This window comes from Notamacropus eugenii, chromosome 1, assembly GCF_028372415.1.
Source record: "Notamacropus eugenii isolate mMacEug1 chromosome 1, mMacEug1.pri_v2, whole genome shotgun sequence".
In the NCBI taxonomy this organism is placed as follows: Eukaryota; Metazoa; Chordata; class Mammalia; order Diprotodontia; family Macropodidae; genus Notamacropus; species Notamacropus eugenii.
The window spans coordinates 302,463,084-302,484,691 of NC_092872.1; the positions used below are offsets into that span (position 1 = coordinate 302,463,084).

General features: G+C 40.1%; 2 protein-coding genes across 3 annotated transcripts; both read right to left on the reverse strand.

The window, feature by feature from the left end:
• Nucleotides 1–475: 475 nt before the first annotated feature.
• On the reverse strand, nt 476–2,500 carry GPR135 (G protein-coupled receptor 135). The gene has a single exon (XM_072629350.1). The coding sequence runs from the start codon at nt 2,498–2,500 to the stop codon at nt 842–844; it is 1,659 nt and encodes a 552-aa protein (XP_072485451.1). The 3' UTR covers nt 476–841.
• A 1,159-nt stretch (nt 2,501–3,659) lies between these two features.
• On the reverse strand, nt 3,660–21,573 carry L3HYPDH (trans-L-3-hydroxyproline dehydratase). 2 transcript variants are annotated; one of them, XM_072629352.1, is made up of 6 exons: nt 21,066–21,573; nt 16,866–17,035; nt 13,724–13,846; nt 10,769–10,906; nt 8,675–8,738; nt 3,660–7,369 (listed from the first exon to the last, which is right to left on the reverse strand). In XM_072629352.1, the coding sequence occupies exons 1-6, from the start codon at nt 21,571–21,573 to the stop codon at nt 7,275–7,277; spliced, it is 1,098 nt and encodes a 365-aa protein (XP_072485453.1). In that variant the 3' UTR covers nt 3,660–7,274. The 2 variants fall into 2 exon arrangements, with proteins under 2 accessions (XP_072485453.1, XP_072485452.1); XM_072629351.1 differs by lacking the exons at nt 3,660–7,369; nt 8,675–8,738 and adding an exon at nt 9,872–10,033.
• Nucleotides 21,574–21,608: the final 35 nt, after the last annotated feature.

Genomic DNA, 21,608 nt, shown 5'->3' on the forward strand with positions numbered 1-21,608 from the left:
TGCAAATTCTAAAGGTCATACCAAAGAAGGGAGCACCAAATGTGTTTTAAGTCTTCCTAAGGGGACTACTTGAAAAGGCAACACTGAATTAGATGCGTATTTTGCAGTTTATCAAATCAGTTACATTTGCTTACGTTGTATCTTGCACTTTTTGTTCTTTCTGAACTGTTTTTCTGCACCTGACATGAAAATTATAATATTTTCCAATTTCTAAATTTGATCCAGGCCAGGACTACTTCCCCCATAAATCCATGAGGAAAGCATAGTAAGATATATGAGGGTAAGAATTGTTCTTTCCTTATGCCCTATCCCCAAAATACACAAGTTGTATTTTCTATAAATTGGTAGATTCTGATTGTCAGTTTTGTTGAATATGGGTCATTTAGGTGCCAATCTTAATACAAGTTGATCAAAGTATCTAGCTTTCCATCCCATAGCTGGAGACCTTTTGTGCATTTGAATAAATAGTAATAACCTCTTTCAAAGACATTGTATTTTTGTTTTTCACAGTGTGATTGCTATACATATGGGCTTTAGGTGGTCTGGTATTTGGTCTTTTTTTGGCACTTACAATTCACAATGGTCAGTCATGTTGGTTTAATTTTTTGCAATTTACATCAGTCTTGGCACTTCTGCAAAAACATAATTGTATGTGTGTGTGGTGTGTTAATCAGCCTTTCTGGAAATGGCACATCCTGCCCCCTCTAGTTTTCCTTCAGTATAAAATGCTTGGTTCTCAGGAACTCCAGTGATGCCCGGTGGAATTCCCCTAGCCGTAACATGTAAAGGATGGAACACTCCAGTTGGTAGCACTTGGTCGTATCCATGCACGCATTCTGTTTTAGACACTAGTGTCCGCCGTTTTACCCTGTATGGCTACTTCAGACGAGGTGTCCGGTAGTCCATCTCGGCAGAAGAGTAGGGCTGGATTTCTACAAGCCCACATGGCTGCATCCCCGCCTCCTTCTCCATTAGTAGAACTGCAAGGGGACACTCTACTGCACACGCCGAGCCTGTGGCCATAGCGTTCTCGGAGACGATTAGCCATGCTCCTGGCCTCCAGATTTCGGTGGTGGCCTGACAAGTAGCTGGCTACATTTCTAGTCCTGTAGCCTTCCGCCCGTTTGTGTCTCAGCAGTATGGAAATGTTGGGGTTGCGGATGGCGTATATCAGAGGGTTTATGGCTCCATTTGCCCAGGCCATCCATACGGCCGCAGTATTCAGGACCGGGTGGAACGGGGGTGTCTGGGCACCGGCAGCCCCGGCTGCGGCGGTGAACAGCACCAGGAGGCAGTAGGGTCCCCAGCAGAAAATAATGAAGACGATCATGATGAGCACGGTGGTCGCTGTGCGCATCTCTCTGTAAAAGCGCAACAGGTGGCCGTAGGTTGTGGCCGGCCGAACCCTAATCTCCGACAACCTCACAGTCCTGAAAATCTGGTAGAGACAGAAGCACATGATCCCAAAGGGAAACAGGTAGCAGGTCACGATCAGCCAGATGTTGTAGGTGGGACCCAGGCGAGAGGGACCCGGATAGGAAACGTACAGGCAGCGGTGGAAACTCTGCTTCGGTCCGACTCGCGCATCGCCGTCCCCATCCCCCACGGAGCCCCCCAACAGATCCCAGGGGAAAGAGAGCCCCACTGCCACGAGCCAAACGGTGACCAGGAGCAGCAGGGCCCTGCGCCAGCCAAGCTTCCCCCCGGGGTGCCTCACGATGGCGTTGTAGCGGTCCAGGGAGATGAGGGTCATGGTCAAGGTGGACACGATGCCGAAGCAGGAGCCGAAGAAGCGGCTGGCGGTGCAGAAGCGCTGCCAGGGCCGGGCGGCGGCGGGGCCGTCCAGGCCGCCGCCGTGGGGAGTGAAGAGGGACAGGAAGGCGGCGGGCAGGCAGAGCAGGGCGGTGAGCAGGTCAGAGAGGGACAGCGACAGGATGAAGGCGTTGGTCACGGTTCGGAGCTGCCGGTGCTTCGCGATCACCCCCATCACGGCGCAGTTGCCCAGGCTGGAGAGCAGGAAGATGAAGAGCAGCACGAGCGCCTGCGCCGCCACGGCCGCCCAGGGCTCCAGCAGCAGCCGCTTCGCCCCCGTCGCCTCCGGGACGGGATCCCCGCTGGGGATGCTGCTGCTGCTGGGGATGCTGCTGCTGCTGCTGCTGGGGTCGCCGCTGTCCGGCCCGGCCTTCTCGGCCCCAGCCAGGCCGCCGCTGCTGCTGCCGCCCCCGCCGCCCCGGCTCGCCCGCGCCTCGGCCGCCACGGCCGCCGCGGTGGTAAAGGAGATCACGGCCGCGTGGAAGCTCGCGGCCCGCGCAGCGCCAGACGAGGAGCCTGAAGCCAGGGCGGCCTCGGGGCGCAGGCTGCCCCCGCCGCGGGCGGCGCCCAAGCTCGTCAGGTTGCTCATCGGGGCGATCTTGGAGGCGGAGAGAGGGGGAGGCGTGGGCGTGGAAGGCGGCGGCGGCGGCGGCTCCTCCTCCATGGGGCTCTGCGAAGACCGGACCATTCATGCCTCTGCTCGGCCAGAGCCGAGGCTGCCCCTCGGAAACCCCAGGGAGGGGGAGAGGACACCCCTTGGCCTACGGGGCAGCCAGCGGAGGAGCCACAGACCCCCTGCCCATCGCCCCAAGGCTGCCGCCACTGGGGGCTCTCGGGGCAGGTGACTGCGGCGGGCTCAGGCAGTTGCCATACCAACCGGGTGTTTACGCACAACGGGCGCGAGGGAGCGCTTGCTCCCGCTGGCTTGACACACCCATACCTGTCCCCCGATCGGAGGGAGCGAGACGTGGGGCTGGTGAACTGACCCTGGGTGGGTGGACTGCCTGATCTTCCCGCGGTGCTCCTGCTTTCTCACCACCTGGGGAGAAAAGTAAGCTACCGTAAAGCCGAAGAGGTGCTTACCACGCCTTCTCTGCGCTGAACTAATCTGAGCAGTACCTGCCAGCCTTCCTTCTCTGTCTGGCTGGGTGGCAAATTCGGTTCATTGAATTCAATGCTTCCCCTGCCATAAGTGCAGAATAAGAATATGATATTAACTGACTCACAAAATGATTATGAAAGTCTTTGAGGTTATCCCTTCAATAGAGTATAAGTTCCTTGAGGGCAGGATCAATTTTTCATTGTCTTTCTATCTTCAGGGCTTCAGCTCATTGCCTAATAAATTCTTTTTATTTTTATTGGGAATGCTGATAAAAGCGAATGAAAAAAATTAATTTCTTTAACGGCATTTCTTCACCTTCTGTACTCTTGAGAAAGAAAAAAGAACAAGAAACCACCCTCCCTTTTTTTTTGACAAATGTGTCTAATCAAGGAATACCAATTGTCACGTTAGTCATATTCAAAAATGGACGTCACATTCTGCATCTCGAATCTATTACTTTTCTCTCAGAAGGTAGGTAGCATTCTTAATCAGGGGCTCTCAGAAATTGTAGTTGGTTAAAACCCTTAAGTCCTTCAAAGATGTTTCTGCTCACTTCCCTCTGCATCAGTTCATACAAGTCTTCCCAGGGTTCTCTGAAACCATCTATTTCATATATATATACATATATATATGAAGTGTGTTTATTTTTTATATTTATTATTCATTTTAACATTCTTGTCTTTTTAAATTTTTTTTCCCACACCCCTCCCCAATCACTGAGAAGGCAAAAAAAATCTATCAAATATACATGGAACTCATGGAAAACATATCTCCATGTTAGCTTTATTACAAAAAAGTAAGAAAACAACACTTCGATTTGCACTCAGAGTTCATCACTTCTCTCTCTGGAAATGGGTTGCATTTTTTTCGTCCTTGTGAGTCGTTTTGTGATCTTGGATCACAGTATTGATCAGAGTGGCCAAGTTTTTCACAGCCATTCATCATCACAACACTGCTATTGCTGTGCACGATGATCTCCCAGTTCTCACTTCATTTTGCATCAGCTCATATCGATCTTACCATGCTTTTTCTGAAATCAACCCCCTCCTCATTTTTAATAGCACAATAGTACTTTTTACATTACAATTATATGCCACAATTTGTTCAGCCATTCCTCAATTGATGAGCATCCTTTCAACTTTCTAATTCTTTGCCACCACAAAAAGAGCTGCCAGAAATATTTTTGTACACATAGGTCCTTTTGCTTTTTCTTGGATCTCTGTGGGAAACAGATCTAGTAGTGGTATTGTTGGATTAAAGGGTATTCCAAGTTTTATAACTCTTGGGGCAAAGTTCCAGTTTGTTCTCCAGAATGGTCCTACCAGTTCACTAGTCCATCAACAATTCATTAAAGTACCTATTTTCACTCATCCCCTCCAGCATTTGTCATTTCTGATAGATGTGAGGTGGTACCTCAGAGTTGTTTTAATTTGCCTTTCTCTAATCACTTGTGAGAGACAGCATTTTTTCATTTGACAGTAGATAGCTTTGATTTCTTCTTTTGAAAACTTCCTGTTCATATTCTTTGACCATTTATCAGTTGGGGAATGGCTCTTATTTTTATAAATTTTACTCAGTTCTATATATTTGAGAGATGAGGCTTTTTATCAGAGAAACTTGATGTAAATTTTTTATATTATTGTCTATGGTGTCTTTTGGCAAAATATAGTTTCCCTGATTATCTCTTTCAATTAGGTTTATTTTTTCTTTGCTTTGTCTGAGATTATGATTGCCACCCCACCCCCTTCACTTCAGCTGAAGCATAATAGATGCTGCTCCAGGCCTTCATTTCAACTGTGTGTCTTTCTATCTCAAGTGTGACTCCTGTATAAAACATATTGTTGGATTCTGGCTTCCAGTTCACTCTGCTTCTGTTCTATGGGTTAGCGCATCTCATTCACATTCACAGTTATGCTTACTAACTGTGCCTTCTCTACCCACCCCCCATTCCATTTTTCTTGTTTTATCCTCTTCTCTTTTTATCTTGTCCCTCCTCAAAAGTCTATCATGCTTCTAATCACTGCCTTCCCCAGTTTGAACACTTATCATTCCTTATCAGCACCCCTTCCATATATATTATCCTTCCCCTCCTATCTCCCTATTGGGTAAGATAGATTTCTATTTCTATATAGGAATATAAAGTTTAATTCATTGGATCCCTCATGATTATAAGACTTCTTTTTCTTTCATATGGGAGCTGCTAAATCTTGTGTGATCCTAGTTGTGGCTCCCCAGAGTTTGAATTATTTCTTTCTGGATGCTGGCAATATTTTTCCTTTATCTGAGAGCTCTGGAATTTGGCTAGAATATTTCTGGGAGTTTTCATTTGGGCATCACTTTTAAGGGGTGATCAATGAATTCCTTCTTTTCCTGTTGTTTAATATTTTATTTTTTCCCAATTACATGTGAAAACAATTTTTAAAATTCGTTTCTTAAAATGTTGAGTTCCAAATTATCTCCCTCTCTTTCTCCCTTCCCCAGTATCAAGAAGGCATGCAATTTGATATAGGTTATACATGTGCAGTCATGCTAAAGTATATTGTGAAAGAACACATAGACTCAAAAAAATCCAAGAAAAATGAAGTTTAAAAAAGTATGTTTTGATCTTCATTTAGAGTCCTTAAGTCCTTTCTCTGGAGATAGATAGCATTTTTCATCACAAGTCTTTCAGAATTATCTGAGATTACTGTATTGCTGAGCATAGCTAAATCAGTAATTCACAGTTTATCATACTCTCCATCGTTACCATGTTCTCCTGGTTCTCCTTACTTTATTCTGCATCAGTTTGTATAAATCTTTCCAGGTTTTCCAGGAAGCATCCTGCTCATCATTTCTTACAGCGCAATAGTATTCTATTCTAATCATACTTGTTCTGCCATTCCTCAATTGATAGGCATCCCCCCACTTTCCAATTCTTTGCCACCACAAAAAAGAAATGTTATAAATATTTTTATACAAATAGGTCCTTGTCCTTTCTTTAAACTCTCTGACCTAGTAGTAGTATTATTGGGTCAAAGGGTACGCAGTTTTATAACTCTTTGGGCATAGTTCCAAATTGCTCTTCAGAATGCTTGGATCAGTCCACAACTCCACCAACAATGCTTTAATGTCTCAATTTTTTTCACATTCCCTCCAAATTTGTCATTTTCCTTTTCTGTCATATTAAACAATCTGATAGGTGTGAGTTGGTACTGCATAGTTGTTTTAATGTGTATTTCTCTAATAAAACACTATGTTACTATAGTCACTACCTACTTTGTACCGTGTGCTCAATCTATTTCACTGATCCACCCTTCTATCTCTTGGCCAGTACCAGATTGTTTTTGATGATTTCTGCTTTATAATACAATTTGAGACTTGATACAGTTAGGCCACCTTCCTTTACATTTTTTTCATATTCAATATTTTTCTAATTGTTCAGATCTGACTTTATTTGTATGAAAAATGTTTTATAATTGTGTTCATATAGTTCCTGGGTTTGTCTTAACAGATAGACTATTAGGTATTTTATATTGTCTACAGTTATTTTAAATCAATTTCTCCTTCTAATTCTCCCTGCTGGACTTTGTTGGTAATAAATAGAAATGCTGGTGATTTACATGGATTTGCTTATATCCTGCAACTTTGCTGTTAACTATTTGAATTAGTTTTTTAGTTCATTCTCTAGAGTTCTCTAAGTACACCATCATGTCATCTTCAAAGAGTGATAGTTTTGTTTCCTCACTGCCTATCATAATTTCTTCAATTTCTTTTTCTTCTCTTATTGTGATAGCATTTCTAGTGCAATAGTTGTATGACCCAGGCAATTCACTTTACCTCTGATTGCCTGAGAAAATGTCCACTGCATTGCCTGGAGAAGGCAGTGGCAATATACTCCACTATCTTTGCCAAGAAAACCCCATGGACAATTGGTCCATGAGGTCATGAAGAGTTGGACGTGAACCATTGACTGAATAACAAAAAATGCGTGCATATACATGTATATGCACACACATATATACTCATAGCCTTGGGGAGCATCCATGGTTAGTGGATTTATATCATATAGATACACACAAATACACAAACATAGGTACATTATGTACATGTATACACATAAATATTCTACATATATTGTTTGTTGTTCATCCTTCGTTCTCAAGGAGGATCAATGACATCGGGAAAGTGATATCTGGACTCGCAAGTGAACTGGATTTAAGTGAGGCAGGGCTATGCAAAGTCATCAGCCTCACTCTCTCCTACAAATACATTGGCAAGACACAGGTTAAGATGACTGGCGATGGCTGCAGATGCAGTAGGAGACTGTCCTTTTTAAGCTACAGTCTTTCCCAGGTTTCAGTTTGTCTGAGACAACACCCATTCAGTAATTAAAAGCTAGGTAAGAATTGAGGCAAAAGATGGTCCAGTTTGCTTGCATAAAAGAATCAGTCTGGGAGGAGAAGAGCCTCAGAGTTTCTGTGTAGAATAGAAAGAATTGCTATTTACACTCTGAGCCATCAAGACCCAGACAATAAGCAAGTGAGGCTTGGTATAGGACTTACTATTGGCCAATCAGTGAAAGCCAGAGTGATTAGGGAACACCCTTGGTTAGTGGACATGACCTAAATTAAAATCTAGCAAAGGAAACTGAGACAGATCAGACAGGAGAAGCAGAACCTGAACCAGGATGAAGCACTATAATGAAGACCTGGAAATATTCAGGAGAAAAGGATGATCAACAATGTGAAAAGCTACAAAGAGGTGAAGAAGGATAAAGGATGAGGAAAGGCTACCTGACAATTAAAAACTCACTGGTTACTTTGGAAAGATGGAGGTTGGAAGCCTAATTGTAGAGGGCTTAGAAATAAGTGAGAGGAGAGGGAAATGACACCAAGTGCTAATGCTTTTCTCAAAGAGTTTAGTCATGAAGGAAAGGAGAGATGTAGAACAATAATTAACAGGAATGGTTAGATATATGTAGCATATGTATCTATATAAAATGTATATAGATGCACATATATATATAGTAAGAATGGTCAGATAAATGTATATGCATATATGTATGTATATATACATATATAACTTATTTGAATGTATAAGTGTGTGTATAAATATATATCTTATTTGAATTTGTGATCTTTGAGGCCAGGGGCCATGAATCTTCCTTGCTTTATGTATTGCACATAATAAGCACTTAATTTTTATTGTTGTGACTGTTAAATGTTGTTTAAGGACCTTATATAGTATCTTTGCTTTTTGTTAGAATTAAACTACATTATTCAAAAAGTATCTTTTATTCAAATAGCCTTTTTAATACAACATTGAAAGGTGAGATGGTACCCTCAAAACTCCAACATTTACAAATCTATTTGAAATGGATAATTTTTATTATCATTTATGCTGAGTACCACCATAAAAGAAAAATTGTACTGCCATCTTTAGTATTTTGTTTTACTAGAATATTAAAGATGTTTCTAGCTAAATTGGTTCATATAATATTGTCATAAGATAAAATGTGAAGTAACTTGCAAACCTTAAAGAGCTATATGTTATCTATTATTTGTTAACATGATTTTATATAATCAAGGATTATATAATTAGTTAGATAGGATCACAACATATATGTATAAGATGATATACTTTTTTACAGAACATGAAGAGAATTAGCTCTTAGATAATGGTTGCTTTAAAAGGCGACAGTAAGAGGTCATGAGTAAGGTCAATTGAGAAGAAATCCATTTTTTAGTGGGTCTTTTTCTTCAATTATAAAGCTTGCTGTACCTGTGTAATAGGCTTGTCCTGATACTTCCACTACAACTGCTTTGAACTCTCCACATTTGGTTTCCTAAAAAGGGAAAAATGAAAGGAATTTAATATAAAAATTATCTTTATATTTTATCTTGCCTAAAAAACTTAACACCCTTAAAACAAAACTAAGAATGGTATTTTAATTCAAAATAGATTGTTTTGTTCAACCTATAATATTCCATGTCATAAAAAGTAAATAACTTTCTTCTTGTATCATATTGGCTAATCTAAAACTTGAGCTAGCATCACATCTGATAAATGAAATATAAAGAAAAATGTCTTTTCTTTCTCATGTAAAATACTTCTTTTGTAGGTAGACATTCTGGTTGTTGAAAGGGACAGAAAAAAGGGACATTTATATAAGGAACACTATTTGAATCAGCATGAGAAGAAACACAGCATTTCAGATAAAATGTTGAGCAGAGACAGACACTTCTGAAGACCTGAGAGAACTGCCCATCAGATGAATGGTCCAAGAAGTCCTGTTTGAAGGCAGAACCGCAACACATTGTGGTCCATCACTTAAATTTTCATGTGACTGTTTTCAGAATTTTGAAGGCATAAACTACAAATCAAATAACCAGGGATTCTAGGACGATTATAATAAGGGCTGAGGGTCATTCCCAAGGGAAAGGTTGGATTTTTGAGTTTCCTTTTATAAGCTAGAGATAGAACACTCCTCGTGAAAAAGCCCTGATCTGAGAGGCACTGTGTTTACCCTTGTTCTTGCTTTCCCTGTCCCTAACTTCCTCTGACCTCAGCTTTCCCTCCTGTTTCTTTCTCTGATCATCTCCTACTCCTTTAAATCTCCTCTTCTTTCCCTAGCTTCTAATGCCTTCTAATGTAAATACTAAATAGTAACTGTTTCTCTTTTACCTAGGTACCCTGGAGAGTTTCCCCTTTCAGTTTGATTTTTTTTTTTTTGTTAAAAGGGACCATCCCTGGAGTAACTACTTAAAGAGGCCTAGTCATTGAATGGGTTTATCTCACTCAAAATGAGAATCTGATAAGACCTTAGCCTAAAATGGCCAGGGTCCTACACTGCATCCTGGCCCTTCTCCCGTCATCCTGATGAATATCAGGCCACTGGACCCAGATGGCTCTGGAGAAGAAAGTGAGGCTGGTGACTTTGCACAGGCCTCCCTCACTCAAATCAAAGTCAACTGCAAGTCATGTCATCACCTCCCTGATGTCATGGTCCTCTTCTAGAACGAAGGACAAACCACAATCTGTGAGTAGTCTGAGCTGCTTGAATGGGGTCCCTGCTGGCCAGTTCCACTCCTCTACTTTCTGTCCTCTCCTCTTTTCTCCGCTTAGCTGAGGGTGTTGTGCCTAAAGGAAGGGAAATTTCTGATGGCTGAAAGCTAGCTAGTTAATTTTGGGTTTACTGGCTAGATTGCTTTCTCATAGACCAAGCCTTAAACCCAATTCACTCTGGATCTCAGGAACTGGACAACGATAGGTCCCTGCTCAAGCACCTTAATGGTTATTTTTTGGACCTTCCTGGATCAGAGTTAATGTAAATAGTAACTGTTTCTCTTTTGACCAGCAACCCTGAGGGTCTTCCCCTCCCAGTTTGATTTCTTTTTTTATTAAAGGGGCCATCCCTTGATTCACTTCTTAAAGAGGCCGATTCACTGAATGGGCATTGCCTCACTCAAAGTGAGCACCTGAAAAGATCTTAGCTTAAAAGGGCCAAGGTTTGCAAGGACAATCGCAAGTGATGTCATCATCTCTATGATGTCATGGTCCTCTGATTACAAAGGACAAACCACAACCACAACATCTTGCCTATAGGTGTTCTTCAGTAAGCTGTCCTAGTACATGTGAAGGGAGAAAATTTTTTAAAACTCTCTTTACTTAAACTTTTAAAGAATATATCTCTCATGTAAGGTGAGGCAATCCTGATATGTACAAGGAACTTAATTGCACTGAGATCAAAATAATCTTGTAGCATACTGTTTTGGCAGAATTGTGTGAAGAAATTTATCTGACACCCAACTTAAGTTTCCTCTTTCTATGGTAATAAATCTGACAACAAAAAATGGGAATGATTTTTCTGATCACCTTTACTGGCTTTCCAGTGAACAGTGAGCCTGTTGTACTACTTTTAAAGGTTCTGATCTGGTTCAGCTGAATAAGTCCTTTGTGATACTGTAAGGCAATGCGAGCTGTCACTCCAGAACCAGTGGGGCTCCGGTCAACCTGTTTTGGAATAGACAAAAATGAGATACTTCACAAATGTAACCATCACACCCAGTTATCCTATATTATGCCTCATCTATTTTAGAAAGTTTTAACTTTTAAAATTCAAAATCAGGTTTTTTGGTGTGATAGGATTCTAAAAGCAATCTGGAACATTCTTGGTAAATAGCAGTAAATTATCTTTTCACAGCGATTATATATTTCTTTCCTGTAGATCACAGGGCATAGTTTACGTTTTGTATGGTAAACCCCTTTTTGTTTATCTCAAGATCTAAGAAAAGAATATAGATCCTACAATTGTATAATATAATTTTCATAGATTTCTAAACATATTTAATTTTATATTTCTTTTTTCAGAGTTTATTTATTATCCCTTCAATTGAAGCTATTAAAATGTAAAAATCTGAGCAAAGTCCCTGCAGCCTACATTTCTTCAACAGTAACTCCCATATAGAGAAGTATCTTGTGATGATTGAACAAGAGAACTAAATAAAAAAATACAAAACAGAAAAAAAAAAGAGCATACTTTTAATTTACATTACTTTTAAGTAAAATACAGAACTCTTTTCTTATACCTTCTGAGGGAAACTGCTCATTGCCTTTTTTATATTCTTTTACCCAACCCTATTCTCCTGGTCCATTTCACTCACCCTACTTTTGCCCCCTTTGTTTGGCATTTTAATGTTTCGTTCGCTTTTATCCAATTTAGGTCTCTTAGTTTTCTGCCCTTGTGTTTTTTGTAACCTCTTGATACTTGTCCCTGCATAATTTGTACCATACAATTTCCCTGCTCTTACTCCAGGTATATTGAGTAATACTGAAGAAAACTATTCCATCCTAAATTTATTACACCTGATTTCAGCTAGTTCTTTGCTCCTTTACTGTACTTCCATTCTAACCCAATTCTCTCCCTCTCTCATTTCCCATAGTGATTGTTCCAAACCTTTTCTCTTCTATCCCTCAGTTTCACCCTCTACTTACCACATCTAAAGCAGATGACCTAGATTCCTATGTGCTTCATGGAGAAGCCTGGGGTATCCAATGTGACTTCTCTCAGGCATCTTCCATTCATCACAGTTTCTTAGTATCATCGCTCTCTCTTCTACCCATCACAGAAAGCCTCCTTGACCCCATTTTATTGGGCCTCCTTCATACAATTTCAAATTCTAAAAATTCCTCCCCATAACCTTATAGGATCCAAATACCATCCTGCCTTTCCCTTAAAGTGCTTTATAAATTCTAGTCTTAATCATCATCATCATCACTATCACCACCACCATCATCATCATCATCATCATCACACACCAGGGATAAAAAGACCACAAAAATAGTCCTTGCCCTAGGAGGAATTTATATTTTTTGAAGGGAAAGAACATGAATGCAGACAAGCAAATATTCAATATAGCTAAAACAAATATAGATAAATTATATGTTTGCATATAATTTACGTAATATAAAACAAATATAAATGTTTATATATAACTTATATAACATAAAACAAATACAAATTATATATTTGTACATAATTGATAGAAAACAAATATGGATAAGTGACATTTGTATATAATTTATATAACATAGATAAATAAGTATAGATAAAAATAAATAAATTCTTGAGCAGGTGATAGGGTAGGAGTGGAGTGGAACTAGCCACTTGGGTAATCAGGGTAGGTTTCTCATAGGAAGTGATGCCTAATTTGAGCCTTGAAGGTGAAAATGAGATAGGAATATATTCCATACTTAAGTGACATTTTGTGCAAAGGTACATCAGTAGGAGATGGAATGTCAGTTATGGAGAGCAGCAGTAGAATAATTTGGCTGGAATACAGAATATGTAAAAGGTAGTAATGTGCAATACATCTGGAAAAGTAGTATAAAGTCAGTTTATAAAGGCCGTTTTAAAGGCTTTTACACAAAATGACGTAGTAGAGCTTCTGTTTTATAATAATGGCAAATAGGAGCTGTTAGCACTTCCAGTGTAGGAAAGAAAGATCGTCTGACTTAGACTTTAAGAATCTGGCAGATATCTTGAGGTTGGATTGGAATGGGGAGAAATCAGAAGCCAAGGAGGCTTATTGTAATAGTCTAGTGGAGAGATAATGAGGCCTTAATTAGGGACAGAAGATACATGAGTGGAGAGAAAAGAGCAGATGAGAGAGATCTTGTGGAGGTGGAATCAACAGTACTTACATTTTTAACCTAACATAAATCCCATCTCTCATCTAGCTCCTGAAACCTAACATCAATAGGCAGAAATTATCTTCCTTAGGAACAAAAAAGGATAATTGCATGCCACACATTATATTATGTGACTCAGAATTAAGCTAACATTATTAACAGAAGATGACTCAGATTTTTATGGTGCTTGTTACTTACCAAAATGCTTTCATATCTATGATCTCAAATTATTAAAAGGTATGATAATTATTATTAACCCAATTTTACAAATGTGTAATCTGCAGCACAAAAAGATTAAGAGTAGCCAGGTAAGAGGGCAGCTGGGTGATTCAGTGGATAGAGCATTGAGCCTGGAGTTTGGAAGACTCCTCTTTATAAGTTCAAATCTGCTAGCTGTATGACCCTGGACAAGTCACTTAACCCTGTTTGCCTCAGTTTCTTCATCTGAGCTGGAGAAGGAAATGGCAAACCCTTCCAGTATCTCTGCCAAGAAAACTCCAAATGGGGTCATGAAATGGACGTGACAAAAAAAAAGACAACAACAAAAGGTTAGTTAATGACAGAACTGGATCTAATACCATGAAGTTCTTCCTAAAGTCCATGGTAGGTTCTATGTGTAAAAACTTTTTGTTTCAATACCTGTGCATCTGCAAACACACAGATGTTGGTTGTGGGTTCTTCACTAAAAGCATCATTTCCATCTGTTAATATAGTTCCATATAGAAATGCAAGCTCCTCACTATCTGGATGATGAATTTTAACCTAGGAAAAAGCAAATAAAAGATATTCACTAATATATGAAATGGAGTAAAATGGCTTTTTATTCAAATGGATTTTTATGAAATAATATAGAGGTAGGTGTTCAAAGATAGTACTTTTTATTTTATCAAGTGCTTATTTTATTTTATACACAAGGTACTATGCTAGGCATGTGAAATTGTGACACTAATAAGTATGTAAACACAGGCAAAAGGGTTGTCTGGTTATTTGGTGAGTTCAAAACAATACTTTTACTCCATTTTTTTTTCATTGATATAGGGAACTTGTGACGGGGAGGGACACAGGGGAAGGGAGAAGGAGTTAAATAGAGTTTACTATATACCAGGTATTACGCTAAGTATTTTTCATAATTATTACCTCATTTGATCCTCACAAGAACCCTGCAAGGTAGGTGCTATTATTATCTCCAATTTTGCAACTGAGAAAGATTCTTCTACAAAACTGAGTCAATTTTCTCTACAGATTTCTCTACAGTTTAAAGTCTAGGTCTTTGACAGTCAACTGAGACATTCAGAGGTTAAGTGAGTTACCCAAGGTCATTCTAAAGGTAAGGGGAAGAGAACAAGCACTTATTAAGTGCCTCCAAATGCCAGCTTCTCTGCTAAGTGCTTTACAAATATTATTTCATTTGATCCTCAACCCTGGGAGGTAGATTCTATTATTATCCTCATTTTACAGTTGACAAAACTGAGGCAGATAGGGGTTAAGTGACCTGACCAGGTCTGAGACTGAATTTTAATTTGGGTCTTTCTGACTTCAGCTTAGAACTCTAACCACTTTGCCTCTTCTAATTGCCAGTATGTGTAAGAGACTGGATGGAACCCATGTCTTTCTTACTTTGAGTCTGGCACTCTGTCTACTATGATACACTGCCTTTAATCCCAAATAACATGCCAGTTATATTGTTTGACCTTTAGCTTGTTCTCTCCCACTGATAAAGCTAACTTTATTTTACTGCATTGATATTTCTAAAATCTACAAAATAATTCTCCTATATATTTTGTTCTCACTGAATCATTATTAAATAATTCTTCATATTTTTCCTACTTCTTTTGATATTTACAAATTCAGATCTTCAAACTTAAGGGTTGTTTGTCTAATTAAGAAATTAATGCCTTTAGCTTATTTCTCTTATGGGAAATGTTGTGGTAAATTGATGTCCTGTAAAGTTGTGTTCAACTCCTAGCTCATTAAGATTACTAAACACTAGAACAGAAAAACTGATGCAAAATAAATACGTCAGCCAGGTTTTTGGTGCATAACTAGTATTCTTATTACTGAGAAGACTTGGGCTGAGATGGTAGATCTCTTAACTCCTGAGTCTGAGCTGCAGTGGGCTAGCTTGATCAAGTTTCTGCACTAAGACTGGTCCCTGGTGGGTGCCTGAGGGAGGGAAAATGGGGGGCCTACCATCCTGCTTATGGAGTGACAAACTGGCCCAGGCTGGAAAGGGAATTGGTCAGGGCACCTGTACCAGTCACTGTGTCACAGGCTTCTGCATTTCCATACTAAGCCAATTAAAGAGATGCAGTCTCAAAATAAAGTTATATTAAATTAAAACTTCAGAGTACTCTATGATTCTCACATAGGGAATTATCCTAACAATTCTATGAAACATCATTTGAAATAGATCTGGTGTAATTTCTTACTCTTTAAATATTACATTTCAAGGGGAAATAACTGGAAATGTTGAAAATAAAATAATGAATTATCAACATAAATAGAGATAACTGAACTACTATATTAGCCTTTTATAGGTTATTCTCTAATCTAAAAAATTAATAAAATTCTTATAAAACAAAGAAAAATGTATTATTATTTATAGATTCTAACTTAAAGTTAGGCTCTTCAAGTACAATGGCAAATTTCTGCTGGTGGTTGAAGATAAAATCTTTTAATCTATTAAGAATACAGTGTTAAATCTGGTGTTTTTACTTATTGCTGAGATCAGACTACCAAAATTGTTTACATAAATCAATACTGGAAGTGATAAGCTGCTATACGGCTGCTAGGTGGTTCAGTGAATGGAGGGTGGGGCCTGAAGTTAAGAAGACTCATCTTCTCAAGTTCAAATCTGGCCTCAGACACTTACTAGCAAGTCATTTAACCCTCTTTGCCTCAGTTCCTCGTCTATAAAATGAGATGAAGAAGGAAATGGCAAACCACTGCAGTATCTTTGCCAAGAAAACCCTAAATGGGGTCATGAATAGTTGAACATAACTGAATAACAACATTATAACTTATTACCTGTACTAGAAAATGTCACTAAATTAGATTACAGAATACATTTAAGTACATTTACATTAACTGATTTTGAATCTCTTCTCTGAGTGACAAGAGAGAGAGCAAAGCGCATATATAGTACTATATATAAAAATCATTAATTTCAGATTTAGTAGGGTCCAAATGGATGTTCTGGCTAGGCAGTCGGAGTCACATGTACTGTAAACGAACAAGTGTTGAGGAAATGTTACTTATAACTTAAAGCAATATATTCAACAAAGAGAATGAAATCATATTTATTTTCAATCTTACCATCCTCTACAAGGAATTTTAAATATTTTCATTACAATGATCTTTAGGATGAGAAAAATATTAGGCTTTTCATTCTGAGTACCACATTTATGGATTTAAGTGTTTTTCAGGAAGTCTGATAATCAACTTCTCTAAATTTAACAAGGATGACAGGTGTACAGGCCGCTTCTGTTCCCATGCTTTGCCTTTCCATTTTGTTAAGACCTGCCAGAAGTTAAGTTCTAGTGTCTTAGCCCTCAAAAACTCAGGGTCACTTTTATGCCATGATGAACAAGGAATCAAAAAGTAGGAATTTAGTATGGTTGCAGCACCAGGCTGGCCACAGGGTGAAGAAGTTTTTGACCATAGCAACAATTGACAAAGACTATCTGTTGAAGCATGAAGGGGTTTAAGATCTGCATGAGTTAAGATCTGAAAAAATTACAGATTATAGATGAAGGAAGCTACCAAGATACATGCTATCTACCTGTGCTTTAACTGCTTCTGTAACTACAGTTGCTGCCGCTACAAGATCCCTTGTCTTCGAAGAACAGACATCTAATCCAAACCTTTTGGCATTAACAAATGCATAAAATGCACCACCATATCCAATGTCGACTACAACGTCCCCTTTTCCAGGAACATCCACCACAAGATCTAAAAATGTTCAAGAGAGACATTTTGCATTCAGTATTTTTACAAAAAATGCCGTCCAATTCAGACAAAACCCATCATTTTAAAAGGTAATATAAAACTGGAAATTTACTTTCAAAATGAGTAAGTTCCAACAGGTATAAAAGGCCTTCAGTACTTGTTTATTTCTATATTTTTAACTTAAGTGAAGTTCAGATACAACCATGTACTGTTTTTTTAAATCATATCTGAGTTTATGAATTTCATAAGCCTCCATGGTACCTACTTTTTTTTTTTATCTAAGTAATTTCACAGGTATCTTCATGTTAGTTCCAAATTCTAGATCCTATAGGTTATGTAGTAGCTTAAGTTGAAAGTGGCCTAAAGGTTTTAGATAGGGTTGGTTTCACAGGCACATAGAGCCAACGGTGGGAGGAGCTTGTCAAATGGGTGGAGCAGGAAGGGCAGTGCTGGGAGTGTGTGAGGCAAAGCTGGCAGAGAGTGAGGCAGAGCTGAAGCAGAGCAGTTGGCCTGAGTGAGAGAGGGAGGAATTTTGCCTAAGGGAGCTTGTTTGTGGGGAGGCCTGACAGAGGGAAAGCTTGGGCAGTGCTCCCTTTATTGATAATGTATACAAACTTCATTGTTACCATGGTGGAACTGGCTTTCTCGTATCTGAATGAACACTTTGGTTTCATCTTTGAAGAAGAGAGTTTATATTTTGTGAATTTACCCTGGCAATACACATGCATATATCCATAGTGGCTGCTATGAGTATCACATCACTGTTACACTCTGCTAGCATTGGACAAGCTCAGACCCAATGGAATTTTGGAGAGTGTAGCTAGCCTATTGAATTTGCAAAGTAACATCTTCCCCTTAAAATGGTTTGTTCCTGAGTTTACTTGGGTTGGCTAATCCCACTCTATTTAGCAGTATATAAAGGTTCTAGTTCAACGTAATTCAGTTTCACATGCATTGTTAAATATGCACTGTGTTCAGACAGATCCCACTGACCTTATTTCCTTCTTGTAAGAATCCTGACTGTGGGTGTTGTAGAATCTCTGACTTTTAGGTTGCTAAAATCTACAAGAAGCTGCAAAGATAAAGGAGGTCAAAGGAAGAGAAACTCATCAAGAGTGGATCTAGAATCTGAACAAGTCACTTACCTCTGTTTACCTGTTTCATCTGTAAAACGAGGATAATGACAGAAGAGTTGTAAAGCTCAAAGGAGACCACTGTAAAATACAGTGGCACAGTGCCTGGCACATAGTAAGAGCTACATAAATGTTATCTGATATTATTATTCCCAAAGGTACCATTCACTGGCTTTTAAAATTTGAGCAGTTCAATTCATTTTTCCAGGTCTGTTTCTTCATTTGTAAAATGAGAGTTGTTTCTGATGATTTATAAAATCCCTGTCAGCTTTGCCATATTATCCAAGACTCACAAAGAGAAAGCAGTCTGCTGGGAAGGTGCATTCAAGCATAGAGAGAAACTTAACAGAAGAAGCATAGAAAAACTGGGTAGATAGAGGGTCTTAAATATAAAGAACAAATATCACTGGTAGAAAGTTTGCCTCCAGAATATTTCATTGTTATTATCTCATAATTAAGTCTGTTAAAATGACATTATCCCAGTACCAAAAGATAGGGCTAACATTTATTTTTGACTTCACAAATAACTTTTTTCCAAAGTAGGGGTAGTCAGTGCATTAGGAGGCTATGTGACCCCTAACAAGGTAAGACTCAAACTTAATTTTGGAAAAAGGTCAGAAATGGCCCTCTGAAACTATTAAGAATCAATGAAAATTCACTTTGAAACTAACATATTGAATTTGTTGTATTCTTTAGTGTAAGATAAATGTAACAGAAATTGATGATTTTATACATGTCTTTCCCCCCATACTCTAAAATCATGGTTGGTCAATACATTCATCAGAGTTCTTAGGTCTAAGTTTTGGTGGTTTTTTTTTAACATTGCTGTTATTGTATAAACTGACCTGGTTTTATTTACTTCACTCATCGTCAGTTTCCCAGGTTTCTCTGAAATCATCCCTTTTTTCATTTCTTACAGTGCAAAAATATTTAATTACATAGATAAGACAGATAAAACAATGTTCAGTCATTCCCCAACTGATGGGCACCCTCTTAGTTTCCAGGAGAACTCATATCTTCTAACTCCTAATCCAGTATCAGAAGACTGATATACCACTTTCCTCACAATTCCCTGCCACTATTTAGGTGTCAGATTTTCTTCTACCTTCTGCTCCTTGAGTGGAAAAGTCTGGTGGATGACTCAGTCTTCCTATTTTTGTGTCTGAATTCTGATAAGATTTTTTACAGAAAATTCTCCAAAATAATCTCCATTGGAAACAGAATCATTATTTAGCTACCATTTTAGGTTGGCCTCACTCTTCCCCAGAATATAGTACATAGATCATTTCCAACTTGACCTTGCAACAAAGATGTGGCACTCTGCACTTCTGATCCCTCCCTACAGAACTCTTGTAAATCCTTCAGGGCAAAGTTCAAGTCCCATTTCCTTTATGAAGCCTTTTCAACCACTCAAGGTTACAGTGAGTTCTCCCTTTCGGAACTTGTATGATGCTGAATGCTCCACTTAATCATATCCCATTTTTGCTATAATTGTTCAAATGTGCATTTTTTTTTTCTCCAAGACACTGTATACTCTTTACTGACTGGAACTATTTCCTCAACTTTGTTTCTCCAGACATGTCCTGGGAGATCATTTCTTGCTCCCTTAGGGTCTTATTTCAACTGTTGTAAAACCCACAAGTGCTGTTGTACATTGCCCAGGCTCAAATTTCTCTACATTGTCCTCCCTTCAAATTGGTATGGATGATTGGCTGTACTTTGGGGCGGTTATTATTGTTTAATTGTTGCTGTTCCTATCTCATCTTTTGATGAAGTTCAATTGGGAATGGTCCTGGGACCAATTGCTGTACTGTTCTGTAAGCTATTGCTGAAGTTCTTATAACCTTTCTTATGTCACCACACCACCCCTCGTTGGCAGTCTGGTGAAGTCTATGCACTCCTCAGAATATTTTTTAAATACATAAAATACATATGATTAGAAAGGAAATCAATTATATTAGTGCAGCTAGATGGAGCATTAGGCTTGGAATTAGGAAGACTCACCTTCCTGAGTTCAAATTTGGTTTCACTCTTACTAGGCGTGTTAACCTGGGCAAGACACAACCCTATTTGTCTCAGTTCCTCTTCCTTAAAATGAGCATAGAAGGCCACTCCAGTATCTCTCTCTGCCTAGAAAACTTCCTAAGTCACCGAAGGCTAAAACAACTCAATAAGGCAAAGCAGTAGATAGACCACTTGGGCCTGGAATCATCCAGTCTCTGACACCTCCTAGCTGTGTGACCCTAGATAAGTCACTTAACCCCTTTGCCTCAGTTTCCTTATCTGTAAATTAGGGGTATTAATAACACCTACCTCTCAGGATTTCAAGAGGATCAAATGTAAAGCATCTGGCACACATTACGTGCCATGGCAATGTTGTTATTGCGGAGTTGTCAGGCCCTGTTCCTCAGGGTAACAAGTCATATTTGAAATCCACACTGCCACCAAAGCGGCTACACACCACACACACACACACACAATGTACATACCTTGGCTATGATTATATTGACTATATTATACTGAAGCCTGTCAAAACATGCATTAAAAATAAAAAAAATTCAAGGTCCCCCAAATTAAGAACCCCTGTTTAAGTGTTGGCTTGTTCCCTATCAAGGCAGTAACTGTAGTCTTCCCCAGCATGCAGAGAATGTTCGCAGCCAGCCTTGATTTTCGGTGGATTACGTATTATTAATATACAATTACCACACCACACGTAATAACTGGACTTCATTAATTTCTCGTGACCCCGGGTTAGTTGCGTCGTGATTGCGGTTAATGAACAGTGGATACACTTTAATCATACAAGGATTTTCATCAGCGACAGGGTCCTCGTTAGTAGGGTTACTCGGCTCCACTTCTCCCCGGGCCCCGGGGGGCGCTGGCGGGGTGGTCGGGGTTACCTGCGGCCAGGACAAAGGCCGGGACGCTGTGGAAGCGAACCGGGCCCCGGCTGCGGCCGCCCTCGCACTCCACGAAGGCGGTGACCAGACCGCAGGGGCAGTGCAGGCGGACCTGGGTCTCGCGGGCGCCGGGCGGGGGCGGCGGCACCAGGCCGTAGTCGAGCGCGAAGCGTCCCAGGGCCAGCACGCCGTGGCCGCACATGGAGCTGTAGCCCTCGTTGTGAAGGAACAGGACGCCCGCGTGCGCGTCGGGCAGCTCGCTGCGCACCAGCAGCGCCCCGTACATGTCCCGGTGCCCGCGGGGCTCGTGCATCAGGCGCCGCCGCAGCGGGTCCTGGTGCTCCCGCACGTAGCGGCGTTTAGCCAGCAGGCTGGACCCGCCCACCTCGGGCCACCCCGCGAGCACGATCCGCAGGGGCTCCCCGCCCGTGTGCATGTCCACTACCGACAGCACCGCGGTGCCCGAGGCGTGAGGGGGTAGCTGGGGAACTTCGCGCGGCAGTTCCATGCTGAGAAGCAGCCAGCTAGCAAGTTGTGAAACTG